Raw genomic sequence first — 27,844 nt, 5'->3', positions numbered from 1 at the left:
AGAAGAAGGTTGTATAACGGACATTTGGTTTGCTTGTGGAATTTATCTTAACCGACTTTACACTACCCAATAAATTTTCAATGCAATTATATACCTGTATCTTAAGTTAACCTATAACTTTTTTTGTAGCTGAGTTTGCATTTGAGTTTTTTCCCATACCTCAGACCACATGGGAGGGCAAAAGCAAGAGCAGTTTCTGGACAAGTCTAGAAGCGTTGACAGTGGTTCTAAAAGGATGGACCAACATCCAGTGAAGGCCATTGTACTTCAAAAGGAGGTGAGCGTGCCATTTTCTGAAATCATGCATTTAATTTCTGACAAGTCTGTCGCAAATTATAATTAGAATGGAGATGTCAGGCAAAGCTATGGCCGCTGTCTCCAACAATGCATTTCAAAATTACCGCACTGCTACTGTTTGGGTCCCACAAACATTTTCATTGGTCAGTTTAACCATTGCTTGTTAAATGCTATCAGTAAAGTGGTAAAGTAATTAACACAAGTGATGGCATACAATGCATGATTTTTAAACTAAATCAGTTTTCAAAATATGAGGACCCAATATGTGATGAAAAAAATTTTGGCAAGTGTTTAGTTACTATTCTTTAAATTACCAGGTAAGGTCCCAAAAGCAAACCCTGATTGCCATTATTTTGGTATTTTGCCATTAAGTTTTCCAAACCTGCAGAATACAGTACTGTATTGTTTAAACACCCACTCTAACAAATGAAACAGATTTCTACTTCTGCTAGAAAAAAGCAGTAATGTAGGGTAAGTTTACAAAATGCTGCTGATTTGCCCAGAAACCTTTGATTGTATACTATTAAACTGTGTTGACCCAAACCATAAAATGGGATGTCACTGCCCTCTGTTAGTGTTTGTGCATCAATGAAATTGGTCCAAACTCATAATTGCTGCCAGTTGGAAAGGCTTTTTATTTATTCACTTTAATTCATTCATTCACAATCGTTTTTAACTGACAGTCAAAACGTGTATTACAGTTAATGATAGCGAATGAGTTGATTAAGGACCATTTCCTTATTTTGCTGGTTGTTAGTCACTGGCAAAGATAAAGGACTGTGGTAAAATATAAATCCATCCATTTTCAACATTCTTAATTGAAATTGGATAACCACTCTTCAGGAGCTAAGTATCGATCGAGATCATTCGTGTTTGTACTGTAAGTGTTTTGTGTATGTTTATGTATTCAGGTGGGCCTGCTGAGTGCCATCTGTCTGATCGTGGGCAATATGATTGGCTCAGGCATCTTCATCGCCCCTAAAGCGGTTCTGCTCTACTCTGGAGCTGTTGGGCCCTGCCTTCTCATATGGACTGCCTGTGGAGTGTTAGCCATGATGGGCAAGGGTTATTTAATTCATATCATGATCGTATACTCAGGGGCGGGTCCACCAGGGTGGCATAGGATGGCAACAGCCACCATAAAAAGAAAGGATTGCCACCCCAGTTGGCACCAATGGGAAAAGATAAAGTTCCAGTCAATTTTACATTTACTGCCATCGATTAAGTAATGGTGTCAGTGAGGATCCTCCATATCAGTTTGTAAATATCAATTGGGCTTTATTGTTGTGTCTACATATGACACTAGGGGTGTAGCAATTAATCGATGTGGATCAATATATTGATTAAAAAATTCATATATTAAATGTATGTTATATATTATATATGTATATATACAGTGCTGGCCAAACGTATTGGCACCCCTGCAATTCTGTCAGATAATGTTCAATTTCTCCCAGGAAATGATTGCTATTACAAATGCTTTGGTAGTAATATCTTCATTTATTTTGCTTGCAATGAAAAAACACAAAAGAGAATGAAAAAAATAAAATAAAATCATTTTATACAAAACTCCAAAAAAAGGCCGGACAAAAGTATTGGCACCCTCAGCCTGATACTTGGTAGCACAACCTTTAGACGAAATAACGGCGAACAACCGCTTCCAGTATCCATCAATGAGTTTCTTACAATGCTCTGCTGGAATTTTAGACCATTCTTCTTTAACCAACTGCTCAAGGTCTCTAAGATTTGAAGGGTGCCTTCTCCAAACTGCCATTTTCAGATGGCTCCACAGGTGTTCTATTGGATTCAGGTCTGGACATATTGCTGGCCACTTTAGAAGTCTCCAGTGCTTTCTCTCAAACCATTTTCTAGTGCTTTTTGAAGTGTGTTTTGGGTCATTGGAAGACCCATGACCTCTCAGGTAGACCCAACTTTCTCACACATGCAGGACAGAGGTTGAGTCAACAACTAATCCATTATAACTGGCTGCAAGTGTGATTTAGTTATTGTTACCTCCTGTTGTGTGCCATAGGTAAGTAACAGGTGCTGTTAATTACACAAATTAGAGAAGCATCACATGATTTTTCAAAGGGTGCCAATACTTTTGTCCGGCCCATTTTTGAAGTTTTGTGTAAAATGTTAATGATTTAATTTTTCCCCCATTCTCTTTTGTGTTTTTTCATTGATAGCAAATAAATGAAGATATTACTATCAAAGCATTTTTAATTGCAATCATTTTCTGGGAGAAATTGAGCATTATCTGACAAAATTGCAGGGGTGCCAATACCGTTGGCCAGCACTCTATATATACACAATTGAATGCAATTTGACCAAAACGTAAAATGATTATAATTTTGATATGACATTTTTATCAAAAAAAAAAAAAAAAAAAAAAAAACAACAACAAAAAAAAACAACATTTTTCATAAAAAACGTTTCATCAACAAAATTTTCATACACATAATAACTGATTGAAATTCATATTGCCTTAGGTAAATTGATTGTATTAAATGTCTTCGTAATTTCTTATGAAATTATCAAAGGCCTTTGAATCGAATCACGATGTATTATACCATCATGAAGTATTTGCCTCCCTTAAAAAAGTTCCTGCTCCACTCTCGCCACCCCATAAATATTTTTCTAGATCCGCCCCTGCGTATACTGACAACACATCTTAAAATTACATCATCAGAATGTCATGATTCATTGTCTGAAGGATGTTTCAGAATATTTTTACTTTGGAAAAACCACTGTCCTCCATAGTTACATATGATTGGATTGTGTTCTCTGTTGACTTGCCTTGCAGTCAAGTGTGGCAAAGTTCACTCGTATGCTGCAACTGAAGAGGAGTGTTCAGACTTTTTTCCACAAAGGAACACATGCAGAAGAGTCAAAAGATGGAATGGCCATTTTGAAATTCTAAAGCTTTCACATTTTAAATGTTTTACAACCAAATTTTCAAGTAATTTGATCTCTCAATACAATAAATGTTCCTGTAATGGTATTTTATAGGGCAGTTACAGCAAAGCTTTCTGTACAGGTGATAAGGTAAATAGTTTAGGGTTCTTATTTAATTTTTTTCAGAATTTTTTCTGCGGTCCACTGCAACCGTATCCCCCTGAATAAATCCATCCTTGCCCATCTTCACATTCGAAACCGAAACAAAAGAAAAAACTCTTTAAAGTTTGAAGATCATTAACTTGATATGTTCACAAATTGGACCTTGGCACTGAGCAGAAAGTGGAGAAAACAAATTTGCTCCGGCATCTTTGTTCACCAGGGCAAAGTCATTTCATTTGTGGAATGTCTCTGCAAATCTAGAAAAGCTCTGTATCAAACAAATTTATAATTAATATTACCGTGGTACCTGTACTTCCGAAGATTCAGAATTTTTAAGTTACAACATTCCTCAATGGGGAAAATTTGCCTCTTGTTATGAAAGAAATTTCAGGATACAAAAGGCAAAATATAGCTATTTGCAGCTCCCAGAGTTTACTGAACGTAACATATTTATAGCTGCTCTGTCCCTAGCTTTTGCCTAGCACTTTCCTGGCATCCAATTGGCTAAGACGAACCTGTACTGTATGTGTATGTGTGTATCCCAGCGTCCTCTTCATTCGCTCCTCAGGCCATAAGGTGTTCTTTGTTTTTTTACATTATGCACAACTCTCAATTTGTCTTTATTGTGCAATAATTTAACTGTAACATATTTGTTGCATGTTTTGATGCATTTTATCCTTTATAAATTTATAAAATATAAAATAATTAAAGATTTATGTCTGAATTTTGGAGGGGCTTGGAATGAATTAGGGCATTTACATGGAAAACGCGTCTCTACTAACAGAATTTGTAGTTCATGAAACTTTTTCCAGAACCAATTATTTTCGTACGTAGAGGTACCACTGTATTTATGCTTGTGTTGATAACTAATTTCGTTGTACGATATATTTTTTGACGAAGTTAACTTATAAGTACGGTTGTTCCGATCATGTTTTTTTTGCTTCCGATCCGATCCCGATCGTTTTAGTTTGAGTATCTGCCGATCCCGATATTTCCCGATCCGATTGCTTTTTTTTTTGCTCCCGATTCAATTCCAATCATTCACGATAATTTTTCCCGAACATATACATTTTGGCAATGCATTAAGAAAAAAATGAATAAAACTTGGACGAATATATACATTGAACATACAGTACAAAAGTACTGTATTTGTTTATTATGACAATAAATCCTCAAGATGGCATTTACATTATTAACATTCTTTCTGTGAGAGGGATCCACGGATAGAAAGACTTGTAATTGTTAAAGGATAAATGTGACTTTGTATATTGTGACTAAATATTGCCATCTAGTGTATTCGTTGAGCTTTCAGTAAATGATACTGTAGCCATTTAACTGTTATGCCCAAATGCATGATGGGAAGTGCAACCATGACTGTGCGTAGTGACACCAATTGATATATATTCTCTGCGTTGAGAAATAACATATGGTGCTAAGAAAAAGATCAACTAATACCTTTCTTCCCCACATTGCTTCCCACGATATTTTTAATTGTTGAGAGGGGGATTTTAAGGCTTTAGCCAATTAAATAAAGGCTCCTAAGACTGCCTAAATTCACTCTACTCATTTTACACTGCCTTTTAGCTCTATATATAGGTAAAACGCTGCCTTTATAGATTGAACGCGACAATGCGTGAGTGGGTCGTGCAGCGCATGCGTTAATTGCATTAAATATTTTAACGTGATTAATTTAAAAAAAATTAATTACCGCCGTTAACGCGATAAATTTGACAGTCCTACTTTAAGCCAAAACTAAAGACTCTGGATGAGTGTAAGACTTTTTGTCTGTAACGTGAAATACAATTAGAAAACGATTTAATTAAAAAAATATATATATATATTAAAAAAAGGCATGTCCGATATTTTTTTGCCGATTCCGATACTTTGAAAATGACGTGATCGGACCCGATCGATCGGGATTACTTATAATGTAATAATATTGAGTAAATATTAAATGTTAGTTATAATAATATTGAGTAAATATTAAATGTTTGTACTAAAAGTTAAATGTGAACTGCCTACCGTCCTCGTTTTTGCATGAGGATGCTCAACATTTGCCATAGAATAGAACAGGAAGCCTTTATTGTCATTGTACAGAGTAAGAGATTTCAAGCTTCGCTGTAACCAGAAGTGGGCAGAGAGGTTACTTCAAAAATATTACTCAAGTAAAAGTAAAACTAGTCGTCCAAAAAATGTACTCAAGTACAAGTAAAAAAGTATTTGGTGAAAAGAATACTCAAGTAATGAGTAACCTTGTGAGTAACTGCTTATATTTTTGTTGGATTTTTTTTGGGGGGGGCGGGGGGATTTTTTTTTTCTGAGCACAAAGTTATCTATATGGACTGTTGTTAAAATGATACTGTACAATAACCTATTACATAATCAGATTAAGCCAGAGAAACACGCACACGCACACACCCACCCAAAAAAAAAAAAAAAAATCTGTGAATTCCGACGAAAGAAAAAAAATTTACATAAATGAAGCATTATTTGTCCAAAGAACAAGACTGCCCTCTAGTGGAGAAAATAGTTCCTAGTTGGGAAAGTGAAAGGTTCCTTCAGAATTACGATTTTGAAATTAAAAGGATCATATCTCGGGTTTTCAGGGATCAATCGGTGCCAAATAAAAACTAGGAGAGAGGTTAAAATCCGCGCTCTCAAGTCATGTTGAGGGCAGCGCTCTATATCAAATACTTCAAGATTGAACAGGCTGACGTGAAGATAGAACGGCAAGCTTGCGTCTGATTGGTATAATGGAGTCATGTGGTCCGGTAATACACCAGGCACGTCTGGCATTGCTGGCGAAAAAGAAAAAAAAAGTAATCTAATACGTAGAACGAAGAGGAAAAATATAAATACTCTTGTGTAGCCCAAAGTAGCGAAGTAAGAGTAACGTTTTTTCTTCACAAATCTACTCAATTAAAAGTAAAAAGTATAGCTTAGTAAAACTACTTTTAGAAGTGCACTTTTTTCAAAAAGTTACTCAAGTAAATGTAATGGAGTACATGTAATGCGTTACTACCCACCGCCTGCTATAATGTGCACCACATAGAACAAAAGAATAACAAGGCTAATAATAAAAAAATGCACACAAATTACAGTGTACAAAGATTGCGAATAAGTCAATAGCAGCAAGATGAAGTCAGGAGATGGGGTTGGGTGGTACGCATCATTTCTTTCCTTTTATGTCCGCAGTATGCAGACATATTGCTTGCAACATGCTGCATTCTAATGTATGAAGATGACTTTGTTATGGAAAGCTCTAGGAAAGGAAATATTTCAGTGAGAAATTCAACATACTATTTAAAGCAGTGGTTCTTAACCTTGCTAAAGGTACCGGACCCCACAAGTTTCACATGTGGATTTACCGTACCCTTCGTAATTAGATAATATAGTAATCTTTTTTCAAATTCAAAACTGTTATATTTAAGCTAGCATGCTAACAATTTAGCAAATTCCCATTGAAAGTTTTGTTTTATAATTTTGGCAGCATATTTTATAAACAGGTCATAATTTGAGACCATGATGCCCATTGGTCTGTTGCATTTCCTCATACCAAGTGTGAGCCAACCTTCAACTGAGCAAACCAGTTAAATCTCCCATCAGATCGAGGACTAGCAGTTAAAAGAAATGGATTAAGCCTGTAAATTGGGAGCAAACCAGTTCAAAACCTGGTCTGAAAAGCCACTTTGCCTAGATTTAATCAGCGTACAAAAATAAGGCTCTGCGTTTCTTTACCTTCATCAAACCCCTTAGGCTTACTCACCGAACCCCTGAGGTTCGATCGAACCCAGGTTAAGAACCACTAATTTAGAGGTTATTTTAACATCTTCAAGAACCCGTCTCACCCCTCTTCCCTCATAAAAAGACTCCTCTCTCTCCTTACTGATGTCGCTGCCGACATGTTGACTGCCCACCAATTGTCAACTACTCGATTCAATAGACCAACCAGTAGTGATGTACAAAAAAAAAAAAAAAAAAAAAATCAACCTTATCCATCTACTCTTTGTTCTTGAATAAATTGTGTCGCTTTTGGATTAAGAAAAAAGACCAAGTTTTACAAAGAATTTTCTTTGCCTAGCCATCTGATATTGCTGTGAAGTAGCAGGTAATCTGCATTTTCCCCATCTTCACTCAGAAACTCTCAGCAGGAAATGCTGATGGGAAGATGATGCCCTGAGGTTATGAGTTTCATCACCACATTCATAGCTTTAGAAAACCATTTGAAGATACCCACCATTTAACTGTGCATAGGTGCTAATGTTATCTTAAATTATAATTTGTTTATACATACCTGTCAAGTTGTACGGTTTCGGCGTAATTTGTACTAGTGAGCACTGACTATTAAATGTATACGCCGTACGTTTAAAATGTGTACGTTTTTCGTGCATTATGTTTTTTTTTCCTCCGTTCGGATTCTGTCACCGTTTCGGCAACGAGACAATGTGTGTTACAATGCGTTACTACGTTGGTTGAATGACGTGAGAAAAGTCAGAGACACTGAGATAGAAGAGTGTTGTGACGCCGTAGCAGACGCGATGCTAGGCTAGGTGGCTCCAATATTTCCTGACTGTAGCCGACAGCCTACAATCTATGCCTAGATATCACATGCTTATAGAACTACATGCGAAATGCCAGACGGCGGCATTAATAAACAGCCGCCATTTTGAAGCAGTAGACTTCACAGAAAGGCTCTGTTGTAGTCAACCTTCCTATTGAACCTAAGTAACTTTTTATGTAAAATACTCCTAAATCGGAAAAATCTTGACTTGAGTATATCTTTAAATGATGAAAGTTTTAAAACTTTAACATGTCAAAAGTAGACAGAAGGGAACTAATGCAAAACGGGAGCAATTTTAACAACTCTAACAGTTGATTCACAATATTAAACGATTTCCAAACATAGCAAAAATTACTATGTTTTTTGTTTTATTTTTTTAAATGGAAAAAAAAAGTGAAAGGTAACACTTTGCCAAGTAACTAATTTCTCTTACCTCCTGGTAACATAGTTACTAACTCAATTACTTTTTGGGAGAAGTAATTTGTAACTACAGTATTGGCCTGAATATAAGACGGTGTTTTTTGCATTGAAATAAGATTGAAAAAGAGGGGGTCGTTTTATATCCGCGGTCTAGACATTATTCCCATTCACGACGCTAGATGACGCCAGATAACATTGACGCGATGTTTTGTTATGACAGATCTCAGCTACTCTCCCCATACACGACGCTAGATGGCGCCAGATATCATTGAAGCGATGTTCTGTCATGACAGATCTCAGCTACTAGTTTAACCAGTTTGCATTATTTTATTGCAATATTTTTCCTTATTCATATTTGTTTCAAGACTACAGTTACAGTTAATGCAGGTATTGCAATTTTGTTGTTTTATCACAATAGATTGGTTTATTTACATTTCGAAAACCAGAAGCCATTCATTTAGGAATGTGATTGCACTTTAGTTTACATATTTAAATTTTCAGATATTAAGATTTGAATGAGGCAAAATAACATGCTTTTTCTATCAAATATATTGTTATAATCATTTGTGTCAGATGTATTATAATTATTTTCTGTATAAAAATGAATTTGGTCTTCAAAAAGTCTATTTTCAAACTTGAGTCTTGAAAAAGAGGGGTCGTTTTATAATCAGGGCCGTCTTATATTCGGGCCAATACGGTAATTAATCACTTTTTAAAAGTAAGATTAACAACACTTGTCATAAAGATGAAGTCTGCAGAATGAAAAGTCACGAAGCGGAGATTTCATTCTGCCAATTTGTTGCCGAACACAATTTGCCTGCAACTATTGCTGATCACTTCTCAGAATTAGCAAAAGAAATGTTCCCTGACTCAAAGATTGCATCGGTAAGTTAATTTTATCAATTGACCTTTTTAATTTATATTGGACACACTGACGAACTACCTTCAAGTCAAACTGAATTGCGAGCTGAAGTGCCATGAAGTGCAGCCATCAAGACATGATAGAAATTGCCAAAAGTGCTACATACAATGATAACAAAAGTTACTGTTAAATTTTAGTAATCTTGATGTAGCTGAATATATTTATTGTTCTTTGATTGCACCAGGTTATGTTACAATATTACCAATAAATTCATATCATTTTAAAAATTGAGTTTTATTTTTGTTTCATATTGCACGCTATATACAACATTGTAAAATTAGTCACCAATTTGTAAGGGCATACGTCACTATTTGTAAGATTGCCAATGGCCTTGGATTGACAGGTATGTATAATTTATATGAAGTCAGAAATTGACTAACTACAATTTCAAGGTGTACCCTTGTACTCATACAAATGTCAGTGTGGATACTCCAGCTCCCCTTCGACCGAGTTATTTCCTTGAAGTTTGGAGGAACACGAAAAAACATAAAGCCTCCCACTAATTTGTCTTATTTGTTGTGTTGCTTTTGCAGGGGCGCTGTGCTATGTGGAGCTTGGCACCATGATCCCAAAATCCGGAGGGGAGTATTCCTATCTGCTGGAGGCTTTTGGCTCCCCGGTTGCTTACCTGTACTCCTGGACCACTGTGATGGTGACCAAGCCCTCAGCCTTTTCCATCATCACACTGAGCTTAGCAGAATACGTTTTGGCTCCTTTCTATCCTAAATGCAGCCCTCCTGTCATCGTCACCAAGTGTCTGGCAGCTGCAGCTATAGGTAACATTGGCTACTTCAGGACTACTGTACATGTAACAATTACAGAGTTGGCTTCTTTAAAGTGTATTTTTTGTTATTCTATTACATATAACTGATTTATGACCGCCCTCTCCAGCTTTCATTGTGACCATCAACTGCTTGAGTGTCAAATTAGCGAGTTATGTTCAAAACAGCTTTACTGCAGCTCAACTTTTCATCATCACCGTCATAGTGGGAGCTGGAATGGTTCTCTTGGCGCAAGGTGACACTTCATAGACATTGTCCCCACTGTTGTGTCAGTTCATTTAATTTTGTGATTTATATATTTGTGTCCAGGAAACACAGAGAACTTCTCAAATGCTTTTGATGGCAAATCACTGTCTGTTGGAGGAATTGGACTTGCCTTTTATAGTGGACTCTGGGCCTATGATGGATGGTAAACTTTCAGTATTTCTAAAGTGATGGAATGAGACATTTGATTTAGCTTTTATAAAATAAGATAGTGTTCTTGTTTGTCAACTTTCAAGGTATATTATTTGTTAGCAATTCATTTCTTTTTCAGGAATCAAGTAAATTCCATCACAGAAGAGTTGAAAAACCCTGTTAGGTAGGAAATAAATTTCAGTCCAAAATTCACATTATTCAGTTTTGTGTAAATTGCTTGTTATATAAAGGAACAGAGAAGACCTAGTACAAATGACCTTCATGTGAAAGACAGTAATGCAAATTGCCAATTTCTTAGACCTCTAATGACGAGGAACGTAATGTTTAACCACAAAAAATGATAATGCTTATGAGTGCAACCATTATGTCATGTCAGTAATATACACATACACACACCTAGTACACACTTGATAGACTCGAACACAGGTGTATGTGATAATGAGTATTACCTTCCATTGACAGCAATAGACGTCCAATCCATTTGAACTAGTTCAGTTTAGATGGAATGATGAACTAGTGTTAGACTAACTGCAATTCTGTGCCTGTGTGTGTGTTTTAAGTTATTGTACAAGATTTTTAATGCTTGAATGCACATCATAAATGTGCTGTTTGTCAACAATTTTAAGGTTGAACAACATTTACTGACCGTATACTTAATTTTGTCATGCTTGTTTGCTGACACGATTTGCAAGAACTTCCTTTTTTCTGTCTTTCCGGCTGATTTAGATAGTATTTAGATTGTATTTTAGTTTGTGTGTGTGTACTGTATAAAGTATGTAAAGAGTACAACAAGTATGTAATTATGTGCTCTACTTATTTCTTTGCCCCTTTTCGCCACAGGAATCTGCCATTAGCCATCCTCATTGGCATCCCATTGGTGGCCGTGTGCTACGTGCTGATCAACATTGCTTATTTCACCGCACTGACCTCCAATGAGCTACTGTTGTCCCCAGCTGTGGCTGTGGTAAGAGTCAAAATGAAAAGGGTCAATTATTTTCGGTCATCCAAAGTAAAGCAGAAAGACTCCATGTGTACATATAGGCAAGGCAAGGCAAATTTATTTATATAGCACAATTTAACACAAGGCAATTCAAATTGCTTTACATCACATGAAGATCATAAAAATCACATTAAATCAATAGAATGTAAAAACAAAGACAATTGAAAAAGGAAATTAAATTATACATAAAAATCACACTTAATCAGGAATAGAAAAAAAAAATAATAAAAAATATTACTACTAATAATAATAATAATTAGGGATGTCAAACGATTAAAATTTTTAATCGAGTTAATCACAGCTTAAAAATTAATTAATCGCAATTAATCCCATTTCAAACCATCTATAAAATATGCCATTTTTTCTGTAAATTATTGTTGGAATGGAAAGATAAGACAAGACGAATATATATATTCAACATGCTGTACATAAGTACTGTATTTTTTCATTATAACAATAAATCAACAAGATGGCATTAACATTAACATTTTGTTAAAGCGATCCATGGATAGAAAGACTTGTAGTTCTTAAAAGATAAATGTTAGTACAAGTAATAGAAATTTTATATTAAAACCCCTCTTAATGTTTTCGTTTTAATAAAATTTGTAAAATTTTCAATCAAAAAATAAACTAGTAGCTCGCCGTTGTTGATGTCAATAATTACACAATGCTCATGGTGCTTAAACCCATAAAATCAGTCGCACCCAAGCGCCAGCAGAGGGCGACAAAACACCAAAAAACACAAGTAACAAGTGGACATGACACTGTGCTGTCATTTTAATCTGTTTGAGCGGGGCATGTGCGTTAATTGCGTCAAATATTTTAACGTGATAAACTCATTCACTCCCAGCCATTTTCACCAGAGCAAGGCCCTTCGCTCCCGGCCGTTTTTTCCGGATTTTGACTGATTTTGCAAGGCCCACAGAAAATTCTGTTCCATTGCTATATAAACATGGAACCCACCAAAAGAAAGATTTGACTCTCTTCTTTCAGCAGAAAAAAAAGTAAGTTCATATCTTTTTCCATTCTGTAGAAATCAGCATTAGAAAATAGCTTCATTTGAGCAGTTTTCCAATTTCTGATGAAAAAACGGAGAAAATGAGCTTTTTGTAAACGCATACATTTCAAACATAAGTTTGACTTTAACACGGCTATTTTTTGCTTCAGTGACATCCCAAACATCTGAATAATGTTTTCCTTTTACAAAATAACATGAACAACCAGCCAAATAGAGCTTTTGATAGCAAAGTAGCAATTTATTCACACATGACTACTGAGAGATGACGGTTTGTCGCCAAGATGACGCCGTTGTCGCTACGTTAGCCGTGTAAACTTTCCCCTCATCGTTGTCTGTCTCACAAAGATGGATTATTTTTACGTTTCTGCGGGGTCTGCTTGGCGAGCCGCTTTACTGAGGGTCTCACTCGTTTTGCGCAGTCGTCCAACGCCTGGCCTTCCAGGCGTCCTCTATATGGATATAACCCCATAGTCCTCTTGTTGTTTTGTTCGGTCGGAGCGCCGCCTGGCATCGTGCCGCCAGCGCTCCGACCATGCTGCCCGGCCGTTCGCTGCTGTTGAATCGGGTTGCCTGGTCTTGCAAAATGCGCTACTGCCCTCCAGTGGCCAGTTTTATTGCTTTAAAATGGGTTTGGGGTGTTGTTCTTTGTTTCTCAGAGACAGTGGAAGGTATATATGCTTCTTATTAAAAAAAAAACGCAAAAGACGTATAAATACGTTTTGGGGACAGTGAAGCATTTAAAAATAGAATGTATTTGTACGTTTCCGGGAGCAAATTAGTTAATTAAAAAAATTAATTAACGCCCGTTAACGCGATAATTTTGACAGCCCTACTACTACTAATAATAATCGAAATCAGCAATGGAGATAAAGCACAAGAGGAATAGAAAGTAAATAGCTTGAAATATATAGACAGTTATGAATATGCTGTGCTAAATAAAAGCATTTTTAGCCCTGATTTAAAGGAGCTAACAGTTTGAGTATACTTCAGACCTTCAGGTAACTTGTTCCAGAAGTGAGGAGCATAATAACTAAATGCTGCCTCACCGTGCTTGATTCTTGTTCTTGGAACATACAGGAGACCGGTTCCAGACGACCTTAGGGGTCTAGATGTTTCATAGGAATCCAACAAATCAAGCATTTATTTTGGTCCAAGGCCATTAGGTGTTTTGTAAACGAGCAGTAGTATTTTATAGTCTATCCTTTGACTCACTGGAAGCCAGCGTAATGATTTAAAAACCGGTGTAATGTGGTCTAGTTTCCTTGTATTTATGAGGACTCTGGCTGCAGCATTCTATAATAGCTGCAGCTTCCTGACTGATTTTTTTTTTGAAGACCTGTAAATATACCGTTGCAATCATCCAATCTACTGAAAATGAATGCATGCACAAGGTTTTTAATGTCTTGTTGAGTCAGAACCCCCTTAATTCTGGCTATATTTTTTAGGTGGTAATAAGCAGATTTAGTGACGGACTTTAGATGGCTATCAAATTTTAGGTCTGAGTCAATAATTACGCCAAGATTTACTGTATATATACACAGTTACTTAACTTCATAGGTTATGATAGACCTAAATATTCAAAATCAAATATTTAGGAAGGACAACTTTAAATATGTCAACCAGGTAAAGATTTCGCTAAACATTTCGATAAAGAAATTTCGCCAAAGATAATCCACAACTAAACACATAAAGTTTGATGAGGGATTGCCAGAGTTGTAATGTATGTATATTTTTGTGCCTATTTTAGACTTTCGGAGACAAAGTCTTTCGCCCTATGTCTTGGATTGTTCCGCTTTTTGTCGTCTTTTCCACATTTGGCTCAGCTAACGCAAGCTGCTTCACCGCAGGCAGGTAAAGAAGATGACAGAATATGTGGACTGTGAAAGAAAAACAATGTGATTCTGTCACTTGTAATGTGAAAAAATAATTCCTTCAGACAACTGTTAAGTATTTCAAATGTTGTGTTTTGATCCACAGACTTGCCTATGTATGTGGCAGAGAAGGACATATGGTGGGAATTTTATCTTTCATTAGTCTAAGGCACTTAACCCCGTCTCCAGCTCTCATATTCAATGTAAGTGCAGCACATTGTCATTTTTTTCTGTTTGCGAGCATTATCATTTGTCAAACCCTTAAAAAAAATATACAGTATATAAACAATATGTATATACACCGTAATTATCTGACTATTTTTTCCCCTCATTTTGAATCCTGCGGCTTATAGTCCAGTGCGGCTTATTTGTTGATTTATTTGGGTTAATAGGCAACACTTTATTTGACAGCAGCATCATAACACTGCCATAAGACTGTAATAATTATGGCATGACACTTTCATGGGCATTAGAGAATGCTTATGACAGGTGTCACTAAGTGTCATTCGGCAAATTATGTCACTAACTCCATTTATGTCCAGCTCGGATCTTTTACATCCATTCAAAAGTGAGATCATTTGCCGGATGACACAAAATGACATCTGTCATAAGCATTTATTAATGCTCATGGCAGTGTCATGTCATAATTATAATGGTACCATAGCTAGCAATTAATGAAACAACTGGAACAATTACTGTTGAAATAATTAGCTCAGAACATGAGCTTTGATTGTTATTTACATCCGTAGTGCTGCAATGCATGCTAGGAGGCCTGTTGGACGACAACATTGGTGACAGCAGGTGGAAGCAGAGGTTGACTGTCTCCACTAAGGGAGCAGTGATGGCCAAATGAAGCTTCTTGAAGCAATGAATGGTGCTTTATATGGTCTTATGACAGTCTTACAATACCGCTGTCATATAAAGTGTTATGGGTTAATATCTTTTGGTGTAAATATCCCATAATACTGTGAGGCCAGCTGCGGCTTATAGTCCATTGTGGCTTATCTATGAACAAATGCTGTTTTCACATCAAAATTTGGTGGGTGGTGGCTTATTGTCAGGTTCGCCTTATAGTCCGAAAATTACGGTATATACAGTATATTTGATTATATTTATATATTTAAATTTACATACACATTTTACTTATTTAATTTTACGTACAGCATTAGGAAACGTGGGCTTTAAACAGTAAAGGGTTTCTCTCGCAGGGTTTTCTGGCTATTTTATACGTAATCCCAGCAGACATCAACACCCTCATCAACTACTTCAGCTTTGCCCAGTGGTTATTCTATGGGCTGACAATGTTTTCTCTCATTGTCATGCGTTTCACTAGGAAGGAGCTGAAAAGACCAGTCAAGGTGCGTCTTTTTTTTAACATGTCTTTTTTTTTAAAGCCACATTCATAACTTGTGTTTGCATTCATCCAAAGGTTCCCATTATAATCGCAATCCTAATGGTGCTCATCTCTTGCTACCTGGTGCTGGCCCCAATCATTGACAATCCAGAAATAGAATACCTCTACAGTTCTCTATTCATCCTCAGTGGGCTCCTTCTGTACTACCCCTTTGTCCACCTGAAGGTCAAGTGGGCACGCAGATTCATGAGTATGTACATTTGCAGTCTAGTTTTTAAGAAGGAGAAAAGGAGACAAAGAAAGAGAAGGAAAAGAAAATACTAAAATAATGCATTCATTGCGTGATAAAAGAAGTGTGAAAGCTTTTGATTAGATACCACATAGTTACTGCTTGTAAAATGGATGTCGTAAAAGTTGTAAAATCGAATCAATTGTAAAAATATTGTGATGCCTTATCATTTTATTTGTAGATTAAGAGGCGCAAAAAGTTTCTTTTTCTTTTTTCTTTTTTTTGTAAAATTCTGAGCTATGATAAGTCTAGGTGTAATTTCAAATTTCTGCATAAATGTTTTGTATAATATCAAAACAAACAATCTCAAGTTGTTTTGCAAAATATAACCTTTAACTTTCACATCCTCATAGGGCCTATCACCATCCTTCTGCAAATCCTCTTGGAAGTTGTTCCGCCTGACAAATGTGATTGAGGAGATAACAACTTGGTCAATTTCCATTTGGCTCCAGTAGGAAGCAATGGCGCCAGACTCATTGTTGGACATTTTGGTATACTTGACTGGGTTTGAGCCAGTCACTTTTGTTAAATATTTGCAAAGTTGTGACATTGCCACACTGGTCTAAAAGTGTAAAAATGAGGATTTTTGTTCTGCTGTATGGCATTACAGCCATAACATTAGATACGTACATACGCACAATGTGTATAAAAGGAATTCAGCCTTTATACTGTAGATAAACGATGTTCAAGTTAGGATATATTAATTTAGATATATTACACAATTTTAAACATAATTTATTTAATTTTTAAAATGTATTCTCAGTTGTGTTCTTTAAATTAGATCGACAAAACGATGCATATCATTACAATTTTCATTATGCAATTTGTTCATAGCTTTATATTTTATCTAATAACATAGTACCTTGATATATGTGCTGCTTGTTTTCAATAAAAAATTACAATGATGAATGCTTTTTTCATGATTTTGAGATTGAATGAGAAATGATACTTCAAATAGCACAAGATATCAGTAAGCGATTTATGCAGGAAAAAGTTGTGCAACTGTTCCCTCCTGTCAATATTTTAGTTCTACTACTCCACTATTAAAAACTGGTATTGACGTTTTATCAAGTCACTCAACTAATATATAAATTATAATGTTTGTATAATTCTCTTAGCGAACAGAAAATGATGACACACAATCCAGGAACAAAAAGAAAGTACAGTGATCCCTCGTTTTATCGCTGTTAATGGGGACCAGAACCTGCCGATTTAGCATTGAAAAGAGATACATATAAGACATGTTTTTTTTAACATTTTTTTCCCAAAGTATAATAATAATAAAAAATATGTATATTACCGTTTATATTAGTCTTTTTCTCAAACGGTAGCCTAGCGCCAACCCCTTAGATCAGGTAAAAATGTGGGGAGCCGACCTTGGCTGCCGTCCTTGATGTAGAAAAATATATTTAAGCAAATTTTAGCAAGGCATTCTGTGTGTCACATTTGCTTTATTATTTTTTTAAATCAATAATTTCAACAATCTCTCAACGAGCCTTTGTGGCGTTCTCTTTCTACTCTCTGGCTCTTGCGAAATACTGCTGCTGTGAAATTAAACTAGCTTCAAGTTGCTTCAATTTCTTGCTGCGTATCTTCCCTGTAATCTTGTCGTACATGTCAGCGTGTCTTGTTTGGTAATATCGCCTCACATTTAACTCTTTAACTCATTCACTCCCAGCCATTTTCACCGGTGCAAACCCCTTAGCTCACAGCCGTTTTACTGGATTTTGACTGATTTTGCAAGGCACACAAAAAATTTTTTTCTGTTGATATATAAACATGGAACCCACCAAAAGAAAGATTAGACTCTCTTCTTTCAGCAGGACAAAAAAGGTTAGTTCATATCTTTTTCCATTCTTTATAAATCAGTATTAGAAAAAAAGCTTAGTTTGAGCAATTTTCCAATTTCTGATGACAAAAGAGAGAAATTGAGCTTTTTGTAAACGCATACATTTCAAACATAACTTTGACTTTAACACAGCTATTTTTTGCTTTAGTTATATACCAAACATCTGAATAATGTTTTCCTTTTACAAAAAAGGATAAACAACAAGACAAATAGAGCTTTTGATAGCAAAGTAACAATTTATTTACACATAACTAACTGAGAGATGACGCTGTTGTGGCTGCGACACCCGGGGTAAACTTTTCCCTCATTGCCGCCTGTCTCATAAAGGTGGGATTTTTTTTAGTCTTTCTTTTGTGGTAAACACTGCCTCGTGGCAGAGTTCGCCTGGGGAACTTGTGTTCCTGGGGGAGAACTGGTTTGGGCGTGCGCGTTTCCGTGCGGGACACTGGAGGGTGCAGGGAACGCGAGCGGCCGAGCATGGCGGCGCGGGCTCTGCTCGGCGGGCAGCACCGACTCAATGGCATCATCCATTGCACTGGTGGTCCCGGTCGTTCTGCTCGGTCATCTAGCGCCTGGAATCCCGGACATCCTCCCGGTTGTTCTGCTCGGTCGTCCGCCGCCTGGCATCCTGGACGTCCATTCGGTTATCCTCCACCGGCGCCCTGGCAGTGCGGCCCGGCCGTTCATTCCGTTGAATCAGGTTGGCGGTATACCAAATGCGCGACTGCCCTCCAGTGGCCAGTTTTATTGCTTTAAAATGCATTTTCAGCATTGTGCTTTGGAGCTAGGTTGAATCAGACCCTAGAGATGTCTCGTGTGAAAAAAGACAAATAAATACGTCTTTGGGACACTGAAACAATTAAAAATAGAACGTTTTTGGGAGCAAATGAGTTAAAAACAGCGACTGTCTCTGCACATGAGGCAGACACAGTAGTTGCATATTTTAGTGAAGAAATAGTCCAATTTCCACCTATCATTGAAGCGTCGGCCGTCGCTGTCAACTTTCTTTTTTGTTGTTGATTGTCGCCATTTTAGAAAATTGGAAGTAAAAGGTCAAACGGGGTAATGTTGCTTAGAGTGCTGCTGCCTTTTAGTGGGTAAATTTAGTGTGTAAGCTACTTCATAAGCTGGTAGCAGTTATGCTGACCAATTTATTAAGTCTGTGTGCGGGCCAGACGTTATTGATTTTATGACAGAGGCTGGGGGCCGGATGAAATTTGACCACGGGCTGCATTTGGCCCCCGTTCCGGACTTTGGACATGTATGCCTTAGATAAAAAACAGTGGAAAGCATTATCAGACTAAACTAGAGTCCTTGTCCTGTTACCAGACATTCAGATAAACACAATTATGAGAACAAAGAATGATTATGTGCAATGTTGTGAAACTAACTGATCTATGTTCAAGTGTAAAAAAATGGAAATTTATACTGTATCTACAACTGTAAATATGTTTGTATATGAGCTCAGATTGGCCTGCTAAATGCTGTCTGTTTGCTCCTGGGTGAGAGTATGTTACATAATTCCTTTTTACAGTGCCAGCTCAAAATTGACAGAATTTGGATGCAAATCGGTTTTAAATTTCCAAAATTGCTTTCCTATTCAGTATAATTAACCATAATACAGTTGTACCGCAACTCTACATTGGTGAATATGAGTATGTATTGTTGTTTGTCCGTATTTGCCCTATGAAGTGACTAACAACAAGTCCATGGCCAAATTGAATAGGCTCCAACACACTTATAACACTAATGACTTGTTTCCTTGAACTTGAACCTTCTAACAGGAAAGAAAGGCATCCCACTAATTTGTCTTATCTGTTAGCTGATTTTCGCAGGAACACTGTGCTGTGTCGAGCTGGGCAACATGAACCCAAAATCCGGAAGGGAGTATTCCTATCTGCTGGAGGCTTTTGGCTCCCCGGTGGCATACCTTTACTTGTCCACCTACATGATATGTCCAAACCCTTGAGCTTTTCCATCCTCACGCTGAGCTTTGCAGAGTATGCCTCAACGCCTTTCAATGAATGTCGTTATCTCCAAGTGTATCGCGACTACAGCCCTAGGTGAGCTTTTAACACTATAAATGCTGATGTCCAAACAAATATTTGATGGAAATCTATAGTAATGTTTCGTTCAAACACTCTTTAAAGCCAATTAATGATTTATTTCTTAATACATGAAATACTTTTGAAGAGAAGTGCAAAAATGTGCAAGGCCTGAGAACAATTAATCGCTGAATTGCTGAAATACAACAACAAATTCCATTTCATTAGCATAACAATTTTTTAGGGTGAGGCTAAAAGGGGGGAAATAGGCCCTCCCCCTCGATGCAGTGGCTTGGCGCAATTGTCACCTTCCTCATTCACAAAAACTTGGTTCATTTCCACCACTACAGTGTGCAGTTAACCATCAAATTTACTCCTAAACTACATCTTTCTTCAGGTGTATGGGTGTTTTATGTTCATTGTGCTGTGTGTAATAATATGTGGCTAAACAGAGGCCAGCCAGGCTGTAAATGTGGTTGCGAGGTTTAACTACCGAAAAATAAAAAGCAAATTCCGCTGTTAGTGCAAGTATCACAAGTGAATTAGATTTTGGTTCCTCTAGACTGAAAATGTAGTAATACAATTGAAATGTTAAACTTGTCTTTTATTATTTAAAAACAAAAACACTGTACCTATTGATATTATATCGCCAAGTTCTAGTATTCTGTTACATATGACAAATATCAGTATATTCATGACATTGCACGACACTTTTCAAACGCTCAACTTCTTTAGAGCTCAAAAACCTAATGAAGCGAGTATGTGTTGCAAGTTTTTAGAGAAACAAAAAATATATTCCTTGTGTGCTGCTCTTACCCATACGCCCTGATAAAGTCTATGACAATGTACCAGCATTTTCTTACGGAAGTTGGTCCTCCCGACAAATGTGAGAGAGGAGGTGACAACCGGGTCGACTTCCATTTGGCTCCAGTAGTAGGGACAGTGCCAAACTCATTTTTGGAAAACTTGGAATAACTGGATGGAGCTAAGCCAGATCTACAGGGTCACCTTTGTTAAATGGCTGCAAACTATTTGACGTCTGTTCAAATGTTCATAAATGCAGACACCAGTTTCAGTTTCTGGAATGGCCATCTGCACTATTTGATGAGATGGCTACAATTTCAACCTTAATAATAATAATAATAATAATAAAATCATAATTTAATTTTGATTGTCATAGGGGTATTGTTTGAAATTTTTTAAAAAAAATTGTAATAAAAAAATTACAGCATGTTCTTCAAAGGGGAATAAAATGATAAACCTCATTTTTGTTACCTGTTTATTCATTGAATTATATTTTATAAAATGGGACCATTCAAACGATAAACGGTTTCATTTATTCAATGGGGTTCAAATACAAACAAAATTACCACAAGATGTCAGTAGAGTATTGTTGTGTGCATTCGTGAAATTTCAGTCCTTCAATGAGAAATGCTTAAACATTGTTAAGTGGTATTTAAGATGCACATAATTCTCAAGTTGAAGCAGCTGGTGGTCAAAATAAAAACTGAACATAGCAAATTTTTAAAATATAATTCTCTCAAAGACTGGATATGATAATTCATGAAACACTTCTCCAACATTAAATGGAAATTTTAAAAATGTCATGTGTAAATTATACTTTTACTTTAATTATAAATAAAAAAAAAACAAATAAAAGTTTAAAAACATTGTGTCTCGACAAGCTCAGATGCAAATGTTTAAGGAGTCCCAAGTGGTTCACCTCAACTCCTAATGGCCGAGATATAGTTGTCCTTAGAAAAAGTTATTGTACTATAATCATTAGATTTGATGATGCAGCACAGTTGCTGCATTTAATTTGTAGTTTTTGCATCATTGTAATAAACAATACAATGAAATACTATTACATTTTCTCTTGTTCTAAGTTTGTAGTTTGATTAGTTAGGTGTAACCACCGTGAAAACCAGAGAGGTGGATTAATGACTACGCACATGCATATCAGCCTGTCTGCTTAATTGTTTTGAGGGTAAAAATAGTATTATAGTGAATAATTCTTCCATCCTTTGTGGAGTTTGTACATCTTCCCCATGGATCTGATGTTACATATGGATACAGCCAACAGACACTAAGTGACAGGAGGGCTAAATTCAGGATAGAAAGGAGCTGGTGCGTAGAGTGCAAAGCTCAGCGTGATGAAGGAAAGGCCGAGGGCTTGGATACAAGCATGGTGGTCCACAAGTAAAGGTATTCTACCGGGCGATCTGAAAGCCTCTATCAGATAGGAATACTCCCCTTCGGATTTTGGGATCATGGTGCCCAGCTCGCCACAACACAGTCCTCCTGCTTATGTGAGGCAAATAGATAAGATATATTGGTGGGAGGCTTTTTTTTTCTTTCCTGATAGCAGTCTCAGGAATTTTTAGCTCATTAGCAATGAAGGACAGTTTGATCCTATCCAAATTGACTTTAGAGTCATGTAAAACATTATTATGTAATATTTGTTATATGTGCCCTTCAATATTTAAAGCACGGTAAATACTATAGTTACTGTAGACATTGTATAATTTCTAAAAGTCTTTTGTTATTGCATTATTTCTTCCATTGCTGAAAAACAAGGACACATTTTGATTTATCAGCTTTGTAAATCCACATAACAGTGCACCCTGAGATGGCGCCCTTCAAGATTCTGTCAAATTAAAGTGTTGAGTTTGGCTGCAAACCTTATTGTCAAACTGCAATGGTTCTGCACTTCACAATCAAACTTGTAAGCCAACATGAAGACCTTGTAAATGTGCACAATAGTGAAGAGTTTTGTTGGTTTAAAGACACGGGGAACTTCATGGATCAAAAAAAAAAAAAAAAAAAAAAAAAAACAACTCGATGCTTTTGCTTGCCCCATTTTGGGGCATACAATACAATAGCTATCTAGCTAGTTATCTAAAATTATTGAAAAATTGCCAAAATCATAAGATCTGTAATTGCAACAGTACCCAAACAGAAGCATTGAATATTATCCTTAAGATCTTTAAAGTCCTGCATAAAAGACAAAGTGTGTTTCAACAAACCAGTCATGACGCCTAACCTAGGTTGAAGACTGCCTGCAGGTTTGCACTGATTCCTAATAATAATAGAAAAAAAACACTGCTATATTCACTGTGAACCTAGTGAGGTAATCAAGTATAGTTGTTCTTTTTCAGCCATTGATTTACAGAATTCTAATCAATCTAGACTGATTGAGAGGAAATATGCTAAACACGCTGATGAAACCATTGAGCACTCCAACACGCACACAGAAAAAAAACCTCAAGGATGGACTCATTAAAGGATACAATGGAAAATTCTGATTAGAACTTAACCGCATATCTTTATCATCACATTAATGGGAATTTTGTTCTCAATCAGATGCTGATCTACCATTTGCATTAAATCCTTGCAATCAGTTCTGCGACCTTTCATTGTTTTTTCTTTGTCTTTTTTCAACAGAATAAAGCAAATACTACAGATAAAATATTTATCTTACTCATGGATGAAATGTTGAAAAAGATTATTTCAAATCAGAATTACATACAGTGGGGCAAATAAGTATTTAGTTAACCACTAATTGTGCAAGTTCTCCTACTTGAAAATATTAGAGGCCTGTAATTGTCAACATGGGTAAACCTCAACCCTGAGAGACAGAATGTGGGAAAAAAAACCCAGAAAATCACATTGTTTGATTTTTAAAGAATTTATTTGCAAATCATTGTGGAAAATGAGTATTTGGTCAATACCAAAAGTTCATCTCAATACTTTGTTATGGACCCTTTGTTGGCAATAACGGAGGCCAAACGTTTTCTGTAACTCTTCACAAGCTTTTCACAACTGGTATTTTGGCTCATTCCTCCATGCAGATCTCCTCTAGAGCAGTAATGTTTTGGGGCTGCCGTTGGGCAACACGGACTTTCAACTCCCCCCACAGATTTCTATGGGATTGAGATCTGGACACTGGCTAGGCCACTCCAGGACCTTGAAATGCTTCTTACGAAGCCACTCCTTTGTTGCCCTGGCTGTGAGTTTGGGATCATTGTCATGCTGAAAGACCCAGCCACGTCTCATCTTCAATTGCCTTGCTGATGGAAGGAGATTTTCACTCAACATCTCTCGATACATGGCCCCATTCATTCTTTCGTTTACACAGATCAGTCGTCCTGGTCCCTTTGCAGAAAAACAGCCCCAAAGCATGATGTTTCCACCCCCATGCTTCACAGTGGGTATGGTGTTCTTCGGATGCAATTCAGTATTCTTTCTCCTCCAAACACGAGAAACTGTGTTTCTACCAAAAACTTCTATTTTGGTTTCATCTGACCATAACACATTCTCCCAGTCCTCTTCTGGATCATCCAAATGCTCTCTAGCGAACCGCAGACGGGCCTGGACGTGTACTGGCTTCAGCAGGGGGACACGTCTGGCAGTGCAGGATTTGAGTCCCTGGCGGCGCATTGTGTTACTGATAGTAGCCTTTGTTACTGTGGTCCTAGCTCTCTGTAGGTCATTCACTATGTCCCCCCGTGTGGTTCTAGGATTTTTGCTCACCGTTCTTGTTATCATTTTGACACCACGGGGTGAGATCTTGCTTGGAGCCCCAGATCGAGGAGATTATCAGTGGTCTTGTTATCGTATGTCTTCCGTTTTCTAATAATTGCGCCCACAGTTGATTTCTTTACACCAAGCATTTTACCAATTGCAGATTCAGTCTTCCCAGCCTGGTGCAGGTCTACAATTTTGTCTCTGGTGTCCTTCGACAGCTCTTTGGTCTTGGCCATAATGGAGTTTGGAGTGTGACTGACTGAGGTAGTGGACAGGTGTCTTTTATACCGATAATAAGTTAAAACAGGTGCCATTAATACAGGTAACGAGTGGAGCCTCGTTAGACGTCGTTAGAAGAAGTTAGACCTCTTTGACAGCCAGAAATCTTGCTTGTTTGTAGGTGACCAAATACTTATTTTCCACTCTAATTTGGAAATAAATTCTTTAAAAATCAAACAATGTGATTTTCTGTTTTTTTTCCACATTCTGTCGCTCATGGTTGAGGTTTACCCATGTTGACAATTACAGGCCTCTCTAATCATTTCAAGTAGGAGAGCTTGCACAACTGGTGATTGACTAAATACTTATTTGCCTCACTGTACATTTTTGGAAAATGGCTGTGCTCTCAAACCTGTTTTGGACAGATTTTGTGTGCTTGTTTGTATTTGCAAACAGACTGCAGCTTGATTATTGAGCACAGGGTCATTGAGCACTGTGTTACACAAGCTGATATATCTATGTTTAAAAAAAATACGTATTCAATGTAACATCCACATGTGCCACATTCAGAAACCGGATTCCTTTCTTCATTTACTCGTCAATTAGTGGTTACTTTTTGTTTTTTTCTGGAATATCCTGATGTTGCTAGTGCTAGTTTTAAAAATGTAAACTACTGCATGTTGTTTTAGACTTCTTTCTCAGTTCCATTGAGAACACAATGGAGAGAGCTGATATTCAGTCACTCAAAAGAAGGCTGTTTAAAACTGTCTGGCAATGCTTCTGTTTTCTTTTCTGTTATGTTCACTAGTCTGTCGCTCTCTCTTACACACACACACATGCGCGGCCTCCACACTAATCTTAAAAATGCAGCATAGCTTGCTGCAGGTATGGATAAACAGGATAAGCACAAGCTGGCAGGTGTTGTTGCTGTTGAAAGTGCAATAGAAGACAATAACAATAGCTGATAAATTGCTAATCATATTCCACAAATCAGTTTATTTTTTTGTTACTGTACTATTTTCAGATGCTCAATGTAAGTATATGACACCAGAAAGCATGTTTATTTTATTTTATTTATTTTATGCTCCTGAATGAAATGGACCGGTTGGATGTGAGTGGAAGCGATTCTTATATACGATATACGGCTGAAAACACAGACAACACTGAAAAAGCAGTTTCTGCTCTTGCACTCCTCTTTAAAAGAAACTGCTGTATTTTAAGCCATAACAATTGTTGTGTTTGATAGAACAATATATCTATATGCTGCCATAGCAGATTCATGGCACATTAAGCTCCTGAACTATTTTTAATTAGTCCGTTTTACCCTGAAAACCCCCGTTTACAGACGTCACGCAACCGCTTTTGTTTCAACCCAGCTATAAAATGAAGGTAATTAATTATATTTATTATTCAAAATGTCTCTTGTTTTTAGCTTAGAATCATTCATTGATGTCTCATATTGCGTTTAAAAAAAAAAAAAAGGACTTTAAAAAAATTATTCGCTCACATATTTTAAACTTTTAAACAAATTATGTCAAAATGAAAAAAATGGCGTCTGTAAAAAAGTCACGGATATCTACCTCATAACTATCGCTTAATTGTATTTTTTTTGTTACTGTCGCATTTTCTCCAATATGTTAGATGATAAATAATCAATCCAAACAAACAAAAAAACGTTTAAAAGGTTAAAAATATGAAAAAGAAGATCTCTACTACTCCTTGATGTCTGCGATTTCTGCATAGTGACCCTTGTTATATTACCATGTTTCACCCATAAAATCCCCCCAAAAATCCAGCCATGGCCATTCACAGCTGTGTCTTGACACTCAGTGATACATGCTAAATGGAGTTTTTGTATCAAAACAAGGTATGTACGTGATAATATCTCGTTAAAGTCATGGCGTCTTTAGTTCTGCTTTCACGTGCTCTCACCTCCAGATAGGGTTTTGCTATTTACAAAACTTTTTTTTTGTTGAAAATGCCCTCCTGTTCAAAAATTTTCTTCCCCCAGAAAATTGGGATTTTAAGCTTTCCAATGATGTATCACACATGCATATCGGACAATTTTGAAAGTTGGCCAAATTGGGGGTCTCAGAGCAGAACTTCAAGTCACCTGAGTGTGTTCCACCATATTCATTTTTTTAAATCCTGCGCCATGAAAATGAGTATCTTCCGGCCAGACGCTAGGATTGGGGAAGAAGGCAGATGTCACTTCAGGGGATTAGATCATCTTCACTATACAGCCATACTATTGTATGCGGAAGGACTGCAGATTCAGCTGATTTTGTGGATTGATTCGCTTATTTTTCGTGTCACACCTGCTCATTCTGCTGCAGGCTTTTGTTGCTACACTAGGGAGAGTGCTGTGAGCCTTTTTGGGTTTCCAAAAGATCCTATTCACTGCGAAGAACGGGCAAAACAAGACCGACAATCGAGGGACCATTGGACAGAAGAGGAAGTGAGTAAGCTACGTGTTTTATATTATGTCAAATACTGGGATCATGGCACACGCTTTAATAAGGAGGTGGCTTGCATTTTGTGGGTGACAATGCTCACTGTTGTCTGTTGAAGGCGGGAGCGCCCGTCCTCATCGACCGGCGACCACGGCGTGTGACAAGTCGCCAGTTTGTCCATCGAAAGGCAGGAGTGCCGACGACCGGCGGCTTGTCGCATACCATGGTCGCTAGCCGATGAAGGCGGGAGCGCATGTGCTCGGGCAGCCACGCGCTCTTTTCTCCAGTTCTCAATTGTGTCGAGACTTCCGACCCGTCGGCCCTGCTCCCATGCCCGGCTAAAGAGCACTATTCTCGGTTTGGGCTCGGGGAGCCCCTGCGCTCATTTCCGGTCCTCGATTGTGTCAAGACTTCCACCCGCCCTCACCCCTACTCGCGTGCCCGCCTACAGAGCGCTATACTCAGCTTGGGCTCAGGCAGCCACACGCTCCGATGTCAGCTGCTTTGTCCATCGAGAATGCGCCATTTTCGGTGTTCGTTCCCCTGCTGTGTCCCCGTCAAGGTGCACTCCCGCAGACATCGCCCTGGGTCTAGCGAAACTGCCAGCAGGTGAGCGACGAGCTGTAACTTGCTCACCACCGGGGCCTGGCCAATTGGTGAGGGCAATCACGGACAAGACAAGAGTTGGGGCAATTTTGTGTGATTTTTCGTGTTTCAAAGGTGAGGAAGAGAATTGGAAAAGCGACTCGATTCGGGTTAG

General features: G+C 37.4%; 1 protein-coding gene across 1 annotated transcript; it reads left to right on the top strand.

The window, feature by feature from the left end:
• The first annotated feature begins 175 nt into the window (after window positions 1–175).
• Window positions 176–16,617, top strand: LOC130913314 (b(0,+)-type amino acid transporter 1-like). Its single transcript, XM_057831817.1, has 12 exons — window positions 176–277; window positions 1,209–1,356; window positions 9,794–10,036; window positions 10,152–10,277; window positions 10,352–10,451; window positions 10,578–10,622; window positions 11,300–11,423; window positions 14,225–14,328; window positions 14,455–14,551; window positions 15,557–15,706; window positions 15,778–15,952; window positions 16,345–16,617. Exons 1-12 carry the CDS (start codon window positions 236–238, stop codon window positions 16,404–16,406), a joined length of 1,416 nt encoding a protein of 471 aa, XP_057687800.1. The 5' UTR covers window positions 176–235; the 3' UTR covers window positions 16,407–16,617.
• Window positions 16,618–27,844: the final 11,227 nt, after the last annotated feature.

Source organism: Corythoichthys intestinalis, chromosome 1, assembly GCF_030265065.1.
Source record: "Corythoichthys intestinalis isolate RoL2023-P3 chromosome 1, ASM3026506v1, whole genome shotgun sequence".
NCBI classification, from domain to species: domain Eukaryota; kingdom Metazoa; phylum Chordata; class Actinopteri; order Syngnathiformes; family Syngnathidae; genus Corythoichthys; species Corythoichthys intestinalis.
The sequence above is the reverse complement of the archived record's forward strand: the minus strand, read 5'-3'. Positions and strand labels throughout refer to the sequence as shown.